Source organism: Colletotrichum lupini, chromosome 6, assembly GCF_023278565.1.
Source record: "Colletotrichum lupini chromosome 6, complete sequence".
Taxonomy (NCBI): Eukaryota; Fungi; Ascomycota; class Sordariomycetes; order Glomerellales; family Glomerellaceae; genus Colletotrichum; species Colletotrichum lupini.
Window position 1 is genome coordinate 4,409,661 of NC_064679.1, and position 13,228 is coordinate 4,422,888.

General features: G+C 41.4%; 2 protein-coding genes across 2 annotated transcripts; both read left to right on the forward strand.

The window, feature by feature from the left end:
* Window positions 1–1,195: 1,195 nt before the first annotated feature.
* On the forward strand, window positions 1,196–1,312 carry CLUP02_12791 (uncharacterized protein; the record flags this gene model as incomplete). Its single annotated transcript, XM_049291751.1, has 1 exon — window positions 1,196–1,312. One exon carries the CDS (start codon window positions 1,196–1,198, stop codon window positions 1,310–1,312), a length of 117 nt encoding a protein of 38 aa, XP_049148897.1.
* A 756-nt stretch (window positions 1,313–2,068) lies between these two features.
* On the forward strand, window positions 2,069–6,699 carry CLUP02_12792 (ankyrin-2 ankyrin; the record flags this gene model as incomplete). Its single annotated transcript, XM_049291752.1, has 3 exons — window positions 2,069–3,393; window positions 3,444–3,931; window positions 4,232–6,699. The coding sequence occupies 3 exons, from the start codon at window positions 2,069–2,071 to the stop codon at window positions 6,697–6,699; spliced, it is 4,281 nt and encodes a 1,426-aa protein (XP_049148898.1).
* Window positions 6,700–13,228: the final 6,529 nt, after the last annotated feature.

Consider the following 13,228-nt stretch of genomic DNA (forward strand, 5'->3'; position numbering starts at 1 on the left):
CCCGGGGGGTAGTTAAGGGAGCTATAAAGAGGTTATTTAGATCGCGGGCTTAAAGTTATACTTATAAGATCCTTATAGTAATAGACTTTTTTATATATTATAAATCTCTTAGCTTAATAACTCTTATAAGGTTACTTTTATTACTAAGTAAGAATATTTACGTTTAAAGATCTCCTTTTTTAATTACGTAGTACTCTTTTATACTATATTATTAAGCTCGTTCGTTGCGCTAATTAATTAGGTAAGTAGTTGTTATATAAGTATTACCTTTTACTAATTTAATTAGTTAATTTCTAATCGTAAGCTAGCTATAGAAAAGTCGTTTAATAAAATAGCTACTCGGGGTAACGATAAAAGGCTAGTTACTTAAGTAGTTCTATTAATTAACGTATTTTAATATAATAAACGTCGACCTCTCGTAAGTAGTAAAGGGCTACGATTACTTAATTCCGTGCGGTATTCGAAAATCGCCCCCTTTTTCGTTTACTTTTATAAGGTTAATTAATATAAATCTCTTATCCTATACGATATTAAGAGGTCGTCTTTTTTACGTAGCGAGATACCTTACTAATTTATAATAGTAGAATTTAATTATTAATAAGTGTCAGTATCCTTATTATAAAGTAGTTAGTTCGAACCGTAGTTAATAAAGAGATTAATTAAATTATATAAATATCTGCGTAGTAGGTATAAAAAGGAGGTTCTAACTATAGGTTAGGCTGGCTATAATAATCGTAAATAGGGCCCCTAATTGGCCCCTGCGCAGTCGGCTGTATGCCGCGGTCGAATTAGACTTCTAATCCGACAGTAACCTTTTTACAATGACAACTCTTGCGCCGGTGGTTTCCCTTTGCCAAACGCCCATGTCTGAGTCTGACCACCAGCGCTGTTTGCCAACCGGTTAACAACCAGTCACATGTGCTCGTGTGGCTCGCAAGTCAGTCTTAGATTCAAAATCAATCGATTCGGTATGAGTATGCAAAGATGACATTTCCCGGCAAATAGTGAGATCAGATATTTAAGCAAGGACTGCCAACAATGCCAATGGCGCCTGTATATTGCTATTGTGTCATCAAACCAAGAAACCATTTCAATATAAGCGGTATTACACTTCTCAGAAACCAATACAACTCCAGCACGGAACTTAAACATTTCGAAGATTCTCACAAATTGACTAGAAAGCAGTTGGCCTAGGATGCCTGGCTATGCGACGATCTGCCCGAGAGGCGGCAGTCCCTCATTCAAGCGGGGCATCTGCGAGCATTGTGGCAAGACTGGACTACCAGATAACTTACCAAGTAGCGAAGATTGAAGTCAATGGTTCCTTTGATACTTCCGATCACTTTCGTCAGGATATCATAAGCGATGGGACTAGAATAGGCTTAGGCGTGATGACGAATTAGTGGACATCGTGGTCGCTATAGAAAGTGATTAGAGGAAGGTTATCTATTGAGCAGGATAGCCCGGCGGCCCTAGTTTTACCAGTCAGTATTAGATGCAATAGAGCAACAAGTTTCTACTAATAGTGATGAGCAACTGTATTCTCCGTGCTTGATCAGAGTGACAGAAATTGAGCTATCGAGAGTTTGGCAAGCATTGAGACCGCCCAGGAGGCACGGCTATGCAAATTGGCCCGGTAATTATACAAGCCGTGAACAACCATGAACATATGATTTCGATGATGGTCTATACTGGCGAGAATATATACTTTGTATCTTTGATAACTCAGGCGTTGACCAAACATGTATGGCGCCCACTTTTCATCCGTAGACCGTCATGCCTCTGCATGTTCTCAACATATCTGCATGGTACTTTTCCAAAGGCTGTGAATCTGCATGCTGACATGCAATGCTGCCCAGCACAAGCGGGGATGCACCACGTGATGCATGCACCGTCACGAGACGGTCAGCCGTGTGAGAGACTTTTCGGGTCACCAAAATCATAGGGAAGCTGTCGAAAAGCATGAGACTCCAGATCAAGTCAAAACAACTGTTATTACGAACCTACATGTACTCAATAGCATACTTCGCGACGGTGACAGAACCCTCGTCTGGCAGCTTGATACAAGATGGAGGCCGACCAGTTGGTCGTCAGACTCGACGATTTGAGGGCCATCGCCGATGCCACCTTTCGATTGACCTTTAGCTTCACCAAAAACGACGGCAAGTTGAAATCGGAGATCCGGGCCGTTGCCAACGAAATACAAGACATCGCGGGCTTGTTGCATCGACTTTCTCTGTTAGCATCAGGACTTGAAGAGACTAAGAACCATGATTCGGACATCAATGCTGCCCCGCCCCCACTGGTCTCATGTCGCACCACTTTAGAACAACTAGGGGGATCGCTAAGGAGACGAACAAATAGATCGGACGACGACGGATGCGAACAGAAAAGGTATGCCTATGTCAAGTGGCCATTTACGAGGGCCTGGACAACAGATCTCCTGAATGAACTGAGTGAGCACAAGAAGACAATTTCAGAAGGATTGAATGGAGAATCAATCAAACATCTGTTACAGTTACTATCAAAAGGGAAGTCTGTGGCAACCATACGTGACGAAGACTGGATATCCGAAGTTTTCACCGACTTTCTCCAATCCTCTGGGTATTTCCAAGGCATCTATATGGTCCTCAATACCTTTCTACGCGTCCGAGAGGATTCATACATCAAGATACAAGATCGATACAAACACTTGTCAATACAGTCGAGCTTTTTCCAAGGAGAAGACTTCGAAAATTGGCTTGATAAGGGAGGATCACACCTTCTCTTCACAGCTCCTCCGGGCGGGGGGAGAACCGCCTTCACCGGCGCACTAGCACGGGAAACCTTTCGGCGACGCCGTGCACGAACTGTTGTTGTACCCATCTACTTTGAGCTTCTAAGTGGATGGACCAGATGGACCACGGATATGAACATACTTGGCACCATCGTTGCTCTGATCGCGCGCCAGAATCAGGGCGCGTTTGAAGTCTTACGCCGATATCGTCGCGACCTAAATATCCAACCGAGATGGGCAACAAATGGAGCGAGCATGGAAGGACTGAAAGGTGTTCTTTGGCAAATGTCAACTTTCTTTGAACATGTCTTGGTCATTGTAGACTGCTCAAAGTCTGGCGGAAATGGCATCATATCGATGATCGCCTCTTTGATAAAGACTTCCAACGAATCCGCACCGAACTTTAGTTTGGCAGTGGTTTGTCAAGACCTCGAGTTTGTTCGGGAGTCTTTGAGCGAATCCGTCACTAAATGTGACATTGCACCATCCATGGCCATCTTGCAGGCTTTCGCTGCCACCGAGGTAGAAAGACGAGTCAGGACCGGGGCTCTGCGGTTCCAACGGACAGCAATGAAGGATGCCACGATCCGCAAACTCAGCGTTGGTGACGACCATGTGTAAGACAATGAAACACTCACGAACCGTACAAGGCTAATAATCAAGACAGCTTCTGGAAGATCGCATATCAACTCGACCACCTCTGCTCCTTGCAGTCCCACTCTGAGCAGGTTGAGTTTCTGGAGAAGCTCCCATGCTCGCTGCACGACACCTACCGCTTAACGCTGGAAGAATTTCAAAAGCGGACGCCAGAATCTCGAAGCTTGATCCTCAGGGCTTTACAACTGACGAAATGTTCGCGCCACAAACTGAGTGCCCAAGAGTTCTGCCAAGCACTTTCAGTTTCAGGCATTTCCGGGCTAGATCCTGAGATGTTGGAATATCCGGAGGTGGACGAATCAGAGATTCTGCGACAATGCAGTCCTATGATCATAAGATCGCTGGATGGCAACAAGTTTGTGTTTGCGCACGATTCGATTGAAAGCTTCCTTACGCATAGATATATCGACCAATCCAGCGATTTGGCCGCATATTGTCTCACGACTTCCGGAACGAATCGGCTTCTTGCTACCTGTGCACTCAAGTTCCTGACCTTAGGTCACTTCGCTCGACTTCCAAGCTTATCGTTGTCAGAAGTGGATTACATAAGGACCAGGAACGAGAGATACCCCTTTTACAGGTTCGCCGCACTGACTTGGCACAAAATTGATGTCAATCATTGGAAGGACCCGGAGTTGGTCGTGGAAGCCATGGCGCTTTTCGACCCCAAACAGACAACAAACTTCAAGGCTTAGTGTCTTGAGATCTGCCGCCAACACAGAATGAACGGCGACTGTAACAATTGGAGAGGACGGAAAGACAGAGGCATAATCAGGAGGCCCCCATCTACCTGTTCAGAAACTACGGAAGTCAACTCTTCCGCCGCAACATGGTCGAACAAAGATTTAGGAGATAGTACTTCAGATACCCCACCTCATCTGGGATCATCATCCTCCGCAAGTCCTCCGCTGAGGAAGAAGATGTCCAAACGATCTTGGGCAGCAGGCCAGACAAGGCGCCTTGCACGTGTGCTAAGGCGAGGCGACTTTACTCCATTACACATGGCTGCTCTCCTGGGCATCGATGCCGTCTGCTCGGAGTTGATTCGAATTGGAGAAAATTACAATCGACCGAGCAAGATAGGGACCCCTTTGCAGTGTGCGATTGGAGGTACTTTACTCATTGGTGACCACGATATCCCGGCGGGCAATTCTCCATTGCCACCATGGCTCAGCCGACCACGTAAAAGCACTATTGAGCTGCTGATCAATGCGGGAGCGGATTGTACACGAGAATTGCCTAGTCAGACATACCCTTGGAGCACTGTCGGTGCTTTGGCCCTGAAGACCTCAGAATGGGCTAGGAATTCTGAAATCTTCGCGGTTGTCGTTAGAGGAGGTGCTCAACTGCACGATGACATTATCGCTGTGTTCAGGTCGATCTGTCGCAAGTGGTCAAAGCATAAAGATGCAGGAGCCAAGGAACTTATTCAGGACATCTTGGAAATCTTAAACGGAATGGTTGAGAAGAAAGAGGGCGAATCGCTGGCTTATCTCAAAGCTTTCCAGCAGGCGGTTTCGGAAACCACTGACATCGACATACCACTGCCTGTCTCGCAAGGCATCTCCGATGACATGCTTGTCCAACAGATGTGGAAATCAATCGACGATGACAACTTGAAAGCGATCGAGGATCAATCTCAAAGCAACACAAGAATCAAGGACCTCCTAAAAGGCGACATCTTGACGAAACTGCTCGACTTCGCTGTCGCATGCTCAGCTGTCAACTGCTTGGACCACTTGCTCACGAATTACATGGCCGAAAACGGCCCAAATGACTGGAAAAGCAAAGCTGTGCTTTATTGCGTCGAAGATGGAAAGCAAGAAGTCCTCTTATGCTTATTGAAGGATGGTGCTCAAACCATGAGAGCCAATGCGAGAGGAAGCACCATCTGGCATCTCGCAGCTGCCAAAGCTACCTCAACTGGAATTCTCAAAATCTTACTTGAAAACAGTGACGAGGAAGAACGAAAAGATGCCTTGAGAATGTTGAATGAGAGTGGCCGTACCGTGCTTGCCAAAGCGCTAGTCAGCAAACAGTACTCAAACGCCTCTATCATCCTCAAATACTGCGGAAAGGATCGTGCGTGCCTCAAGAGCAGACATCCATCACTACCTCACCTTGTGGCGGGTATTCAGGATAGCGTCTTACTCAAGGAGTTGCATGATTGCGAAATGTTCGAATTTGTGGCTAAAGATACGCCTCTCAATTACTTCCATATAATAGAAGATTCAGCATGTGTGGAAGCGACTCGCCAACTCCTGGAAATATTTCCCTACCCTTGTTCCGACCAGCCTCCAACGCCCTTGAGGATATACCTGTCAAGATACGACTTGAACACCTACAAGAAAGAACTTGTAACCCTTCTTGTCCAGAAAGAGCTGTCTGCCGCACCTATCGTCAACGGTATCCATACCTGGCAGTGGTTCTGCAAAAGCGTGCAGGGTTATTTCAGAAGAGCATCAGAAGCTGAGGCCTGGGAAGTTGTCGAACTTGTGAAGCTCATGGTCCATCTCGGTTGCATGGACGATTATGAAAAAGCTAGAGAAACATCTGGGCTGGTAGAGATCGTTCCTCTCTTTGATGTCGACTCATTGCCGAGGGCGTTTACACCTGACAACGACGCTGTACTTGCGACTGAAGAGATATTCGGCATTGTTCATGACACAACGACCTTACCTCAGTACTACAAAAGTAGTGGTATGGATATCAAGGTCATCAAGTGGACTATTGCTCACAATTCTTGGCACCTGTTTCGTCGTCTTATCCACACGGATATTGATGTTCATAAGAGGGACAGGAGAGGAAACTTGTTAGAGTACGTGTGCTCTCACGGTACCGAATTCAACGGTCATAGGATGCTCGCGAATCTTTTAGAACGAGCTGAGAAAGATCGTCTGAACGAGCTGAATCCCGACAGAAACCTTGGTCTCTTACACCTACTAGGAATGCCATATGGCAAGGAGGACTTATCTTCAGATAGTAGTCCCTTGTTCAGTCCTAGTTTTATCCCGATGGAGAACTTCAGTCAACCACAAGGTTCAGCTTGCCCAATGCGTTTAGGGCCGGGGGGATTCGCGGCATTGAGGACACCACGCGACAACCCAAAGTTTAGCATACTCCAACGACTGCTTGACGAGCACATGGATCGCCAGCTTCTGTCAATAGGTGTACGACACAGGGAAGAAGCTCACAGAGGCCAACTGCTATTAGGGTCTAAAAGAGGAATTACTAAAATCTGCCCTTCCCTCGAGGTATACTACTAGCGCTCTATATATGCCTAAGCTGCTCTTTTATTACTTAGTCCCCCTCTTTATACCCCCCTAAGCTATCCCTTAACTAACGAGGCCTAATTAGCGAGGCCTAATAGGGTACTCCCTCCCCTAGGCTTCGTCCTAAAGCCCGCTTATAGTTCGTATACGCTACGTTAATCCCTTACTTAAGAGGTCCTTAAATATATAGTACGAGGGCGGGTATAAGCGGCGCCTATTAGCTTAAGTATAGACCCCTTATTCTAAATAATAGCCCTATAATTCTATACCCGGGTCGCTCTTACCTATAGGCCGTCCTTACGACCGCTAGTACCTAAGTAGTCGTTGCCCTACTTTTATTTACTAATATTAACCCCTTTCTAAGCTATTATAATTCCGAATTCCTTTTCTTTTTTTATTTATTTATAGTTATCCTTTTTATATATAGTCTCTTATTTTTATTAGCGTCTGCGCTACTCCCTCGTTACGTAGATATTATAGTTAACGAATATCTTTTAGATCCCTATTCTTATATACTCCCCGTACCTAAGTAAGTCTTTTTTAGAGTCGTTCCGTAGTTATTACTAACTCGTTTTAATATAATTATAGCCCCTAATTATAGCGTTGCTATTATTAGTAGTAGAACGGTCGTTAGCGCTATAGGTATACTTAGTAGCGGCCGCGGTAGTAGTCTACTTAAAAAACCTAATATCCCCTTTACTCGCCCTAACTTTATATATATATTACTACTTATATACTATTTATACTAACCGTTATAAACTCTTATTAAAAAGAAAAAGAAAGCGAATACTAAAAAAATCGGGGTTAGCTAGGTACGCCCGCTCCCCTACTCTACTTACGTTACGCATAAGACGCTCGATCTAAAAGCCGAGTATTATAATTAGCTAAGTCGGTAATTTATAGCCCCTAGTTCGCTCCTTTATCTAATACTTCTCTAAGATCTAGCGTGCGTTATATTAAGTATACTGCGCAGAACTATTCTTATAAGGATACGGTAAGCGCTTAGTACTATTATTACTCCGTTACTTCTCTTAAGTATTATATTAATAGCGTCTTAGGTCCTTAAGTCCGCGGAATTTATAGTACGAACCTTTTAGAGTACTATACTCGCTTTTAACGGCGACGTTTATAATTCGGAGGTTTATCGCTCCGTTATCGCTCTATTATTGCTATTACTCGGGTCGCTAATATTACTTTATAGCTCTAGTAGACCTATTAAATCGCCGCTAGTAATGCGTAGAGGGTGCTTAAGCGCGTTAATAAGGAGGCCCGCTCGACCCTCGTTATTAATAACGACGATAATAAAGTAGCTACGAGCTCCTCCCGCGCTACGTTTTTATCCCGCGACGACACTATAATTACACTACTTCGTACTATTTATAATAAAGTACGCCGCTCTAATAATATTCTAGCTAGTATATAGTCGCCCCGCTTGCGCTCCGTATTTATAACTAATTATTTATAAATTTATTAATAGTAAGAAGATTATTTCTTCCGTAACGACCCCTAGGATAATAACTAGGGCGGCCCTTTTATATATAAGGGCGGTCCCTTTATAAATAAGGGCGGTCCTTTTGCGCGTCGTAAAGATTAGGGAAACGGTTAGTAATTAGTACGTTTGCGCTACTTAGTCGTAGCTATATAGCCCCTTTTTTTCGTTATTAGTAACTAGTTCGCTACGTTATTAAGCTCTTTAAGAACTAGGGCGCGCCGCCTAATTAAAACTCGTTCTTTATATATACTAATTAACGCTACGTCTTCGATATGCCTAGCTAGCTCCTATATATCTTCGTCGCTACTATATCCCTTCTACCGGATTAGGTATTATTACCTCTTCTTCGGCCCTCTATATTATATAATATCTTCTACTTCGTAAAATAGCTCCCTATCTATATCCTTAATAAGTAAGGGCTTCTAAGGGGCTTCCTCGCGGTATCGATACGGCTCGAGTAAAGATATATAAAATATATCGTATATTTTATATTACGTCGGTACGTTTAGTTAGTAAGCAACCCCCGCCGTTCTGACTATTAATTTAACTTCGAATGGGCCTAGATACTTATTAACTAACTTCCGGCTAGGACGCTACTTCCTAATATTCTTTCTTAATAGTAATACCTAGTTGCCCACTTTATACGACATATCTATCCTAGCTTTATTAGCTTATCGCTTATATATCTCGCGTACTTTTTATATAAGGGGTCGTAGAGCTTCTTAGTTAGCTTATAGTCGGGCCGTACGCTCCTTAGCTAAGATATTTTATATACTATCTCGAGTCCTCGTTAAGATTAATATAGGGTACGTAAGTAAGAACCCGAGTAGGGCCTTAGTAAGCGCTTTACGGATTACTAAGTACTAGGCGTTATTATATATAAACTCGGCTAGGTAAAGACGCTACGCCTAATCCGATTAGTCCTAAGTATAAAAGTAGCGAAGGTACTACTCTAAGTATTAGTTCTACCGTTCTGTTTAACCGTTCGTCTACGGGTAGAACGTAGTACTAAGACGCCTCTTTATTACTAAAAAGTAGTAGAGATAAGTCTAAAACTTACTTATAAATAACGACCCCCTGTTAGAGACGATCCCTTTGGGTATTCTAAGCTTAGTAAAGATCTTTATAAATAAGAGGTCTGCGAATCCCTGGGCTATGAGGGTCGTTTTCGTAGCGATATAGACGCTATACTTTATAAATCGGTTTATTATAACGAGTACTACGTCGCAGAGTCGTATACCTAGCTTTATTATTACTTCTTCCTAGCTAAGCGAGGCCGTTAGTTCCTCTTAGTCCACTACTTATCCCTTATAAAAGCGTCCTCTTATTAAGTAGCCTATAGTTAACTTATTATTAATAACCCCTCCTTACTAAATACTATTTTAGGTGCTCTTATTATATCGGAGTCCTATAGAACGAGTAGCTTACGATTTATAGTTTTAGTAATAGGCTTAAGTAGCTCTTTAAATACTATGCCATAACTCTAATACCCTAGGCTTATAGCCCCGTTATGCCTCTCGAAGTACTCCTCGGAGTTCCCTCGAGCTAGAGCTCCTAACCTCCTTTACTTACTTCTCTATACTACTACTAGTTCTATTTTTAGAATACTTATTATCCCTTTTACTTAGGAGCCGCTCCCGTAGCTCGTCCTCGTATACTTTATTACCGCAACTCTAAGGGGCTCCTATATATTTTTAGCGTTATAGAGGTCTTCTTTTATTTTTAATAATAGCTCCTTTACTCCGCTATTATTACTACCTTCGCCGTAGTTAAGTCTTCGTAATAGTCTATTCGCTAGGTTTTTTATACCTAGCTTAAACCTAATCTCGATATTAAACGCTACGAGTTTATCTAGCTAGCGTAGCTATCTCCCGTTTAGTCTCTTTTTTATATCTAAGAACTATAGGTTAAAATAATCTATAAATATTATAACCTAATCTCGGCTATAAGCGAGGTAGTATCGCTAGTTCCTTAGTACGTTTATAATAGTTAGTAGCTCTGCGTCTCTTATACCGTAATAGCTCTCCGTATTTATTAATTTCCTCGACTTATAAATAATTAGGTACTAATTACCCTTAAATAATTACGTAATTACTAAGCCGATAGCTCGAGCTAAAGCGTCTATTTATAACCGTGTGGGTAGGGTAAGGTCGAAATATCGTAGTATTAGCGCGTTAGTAAATACTATTAGTAGCTTCTTAAATAACTCTACGGTTAGTATTAGTAGCTCTAATTATCCCGGTTTTACCTTCCTTAGTAAGTCTATTAGAGGTGCCGTTATCTTAGCGTAGTTATTAATAAATTTGCGGTAAAACCCTGTGAATCTAAAGAACGTCTATATATTTTTAATACTCCTTAGAAGTAGTTAATTCGCTATAGCTTTAGTACGCACAGGTTCTATTTCTATGCCTTCGTTAGATACGATATACCTTAAGAATCTTATATATAATATATAGAACTTATATTTACTACTATTTAAATATAGGTTCTATTACCGTAGTTTCTATAGTACGCTACGTATATACTCTTTATACGTTACGTAGTTATTACTATATATTAGGATATTGTTTAGGTATACGATATAGATAGTATTAACTAGGCTGCTTAGAACGTTATTAATATACGCCTAGAAAGTCGCGGGCGCATTAGTTAGCCCGAAAGGTATGACTAAGTACTCGAACTACCCGTATTTAGTATAAAAAGCCGTCTTCTACTTATTGCCCTTAGCTATATATATATAATAGTACGCGTTCTTAAGGTCTAGCTTCGTAAAAACGGAGGTATTAGATAGTTTATTTAATATCTTTTTAATTAGCAGTAGCGGCGTTCTATCTTTCTATATAATTTTATTAATTGCTCTATAGTCGACGCAAAGTCGTAGCTCTCCTCCTTTCTTAAGTATAAAGAGGATAAGTGCTCTTACTAGGCTTATAAAGGGGCATATCTAGCCCCTAGCCTCTATTTTTATTAAATAGTCGCGCAAGATCTCGAGCTTATAGTTCGATAGTAAGTAAATAGGTCCCTAGGGAATAAGTACTGCGTCGTTTAGCTTAATATAATAGTCGTATAGTACTCTATTTAGTAACGAGATAGCCTTCTTTTTTAAAAATAAGTTATTAAAGTCTTAGTAACGTAGCTTTTAATCCTTAGCTATGCTCGCTAATATTACGTCGCTATTTATAGCTAAGTTAATTATAATATGCGCGAGTATTACTAAAACTAAGTCGTTTAGTAACCCCTTCTTTAGGGCGTCTAAGCGGATATATCGTTCGTAAATTAAATACCGCTATTTCTTTTACTTCTAACTAATTAGTAAGTCGACATCCTCTAGCTAGGGGAAACCGAGGATAAGTATAAGTACTATAATATTAGCTATTACGAAGCGATATAGCTATGTCTCCGTTACGTAGTTACTATTAGTAATTCGAAGCCGTAAGTAATAGCTTTTTAGCGTCTCTATCTATTTACCCTCGACGTTTACTAGCTACGGTAATAAGTAAATTCGTAAATTAGCGTTAAAGCTATTAAGTAGCCTAATACTAACTACGTTCCTTTTTACTCCCGAATCAATAAGGGCGCTTAGCTTCTCTTATACGTAGTTTAGGTATATATAAGTCGGGATGTCTAAGCGCTGCCCTTATTAATCGCTAGCTACTCTTTTTATTAAGATAGTATTCGAGCTTGTTACTGGTCCGCGCTACTTAGCTAGGGCAAGGTCTAATTAATAACTAGCGGCCTTATGCCCCTTCTAGTTATATTTATAGCACATAACGCTCGGGTAGCTATTAGCGAGGTACCCGGTTTTATTATAGTTATAGTACTACTAATACTACTCCCGTAGTCGCGGGCAATCCCTTATAATATAACTAGTCTCTTTATAATTATAATACGTAGTATCCTTATTAAGCGAGTTACGGCGTATTCCTTACGTATTCGACTTATTAGCGCCCCGGTGTCTTCCCGCTAGCTCGTTCGAGTTTAAATTAGAATATTGCCTAGGGGACGTTCGTAAGCTCCCTACCGATAGCAAGGATTATTTAATATGTCTTACTAACGATACTAGCTATAGGCGAGTCCGCGGAAGTTCTATTTATAATACTATTACGAGGCATAGTTCGGGCCGTAGCTTACTTATTAATATAAAGATCCTCTATTTCTCTATTAAGATATATTCTAATTCTATTTCGAGCTTATTAATGCGGCTAACGAACTCGTTAACTTTCTCTTTTTAGCTTTACGAAGCGCTATTTAGTTATATACTCACTACTATTCCTTAGCTAGTAGGATCGGATAGGTTATTTTATAAAAAGGTTTCTAATTCCTCCTATATAACCTAGTTTATTATAAAACCGGGGGTCTTTTAGCGGTTAAAAATATAGTATATTTAAGAGGTTTTTATACCGCCGCTTAGGTAGCTAACCGTATACACTACTTTATTATAGTCTATTCTTATTTATTAAGCCTATAGGTCGAAGCGATAGTAATAATCGAAAAGGAAGCTCTATAAATCCCGTACCGATTTATTAATATATAATAAGTTAGGGAGGGATAGCGGTCTAAACGTAGACGTTCTACTTATAGTACTTATTTAAGTTAGGAGGGAGCTAGTAAATAGGGGCTTAAGTAGTACGAACTCGTCGCTTTATTATCGCTTAAGTAGCGCTTTAAGTACGGCTTTACTTATCGAACTATCCTTAGTCTAGGGGTTTACGTTTCTATTTATATCGAAGCTAACGTCCGAGGCTACTATAACTAAGATCGTAGCCCTTAGTACGGGGGCCGGGCTATCCGAGGAGCTCCGTAGGCGTTCTAAATCTACTTATCTTCTATATAGGCGCTCTTCGTACGTTACGATAAGGATTTCTTCCTCTAATTATCGTTCTTATTCCTATAGTTCTATTAGCCTATCGCTTATTATTTAGTTTAGGTATTAGTAAGTAAGGGTAAGAGGTTCGCTATTTTATTTAAAATTCGTTAATACTCCTAGCGATACGGTTTTTTTACGTCGCTACTATATTAATAATTCTATTA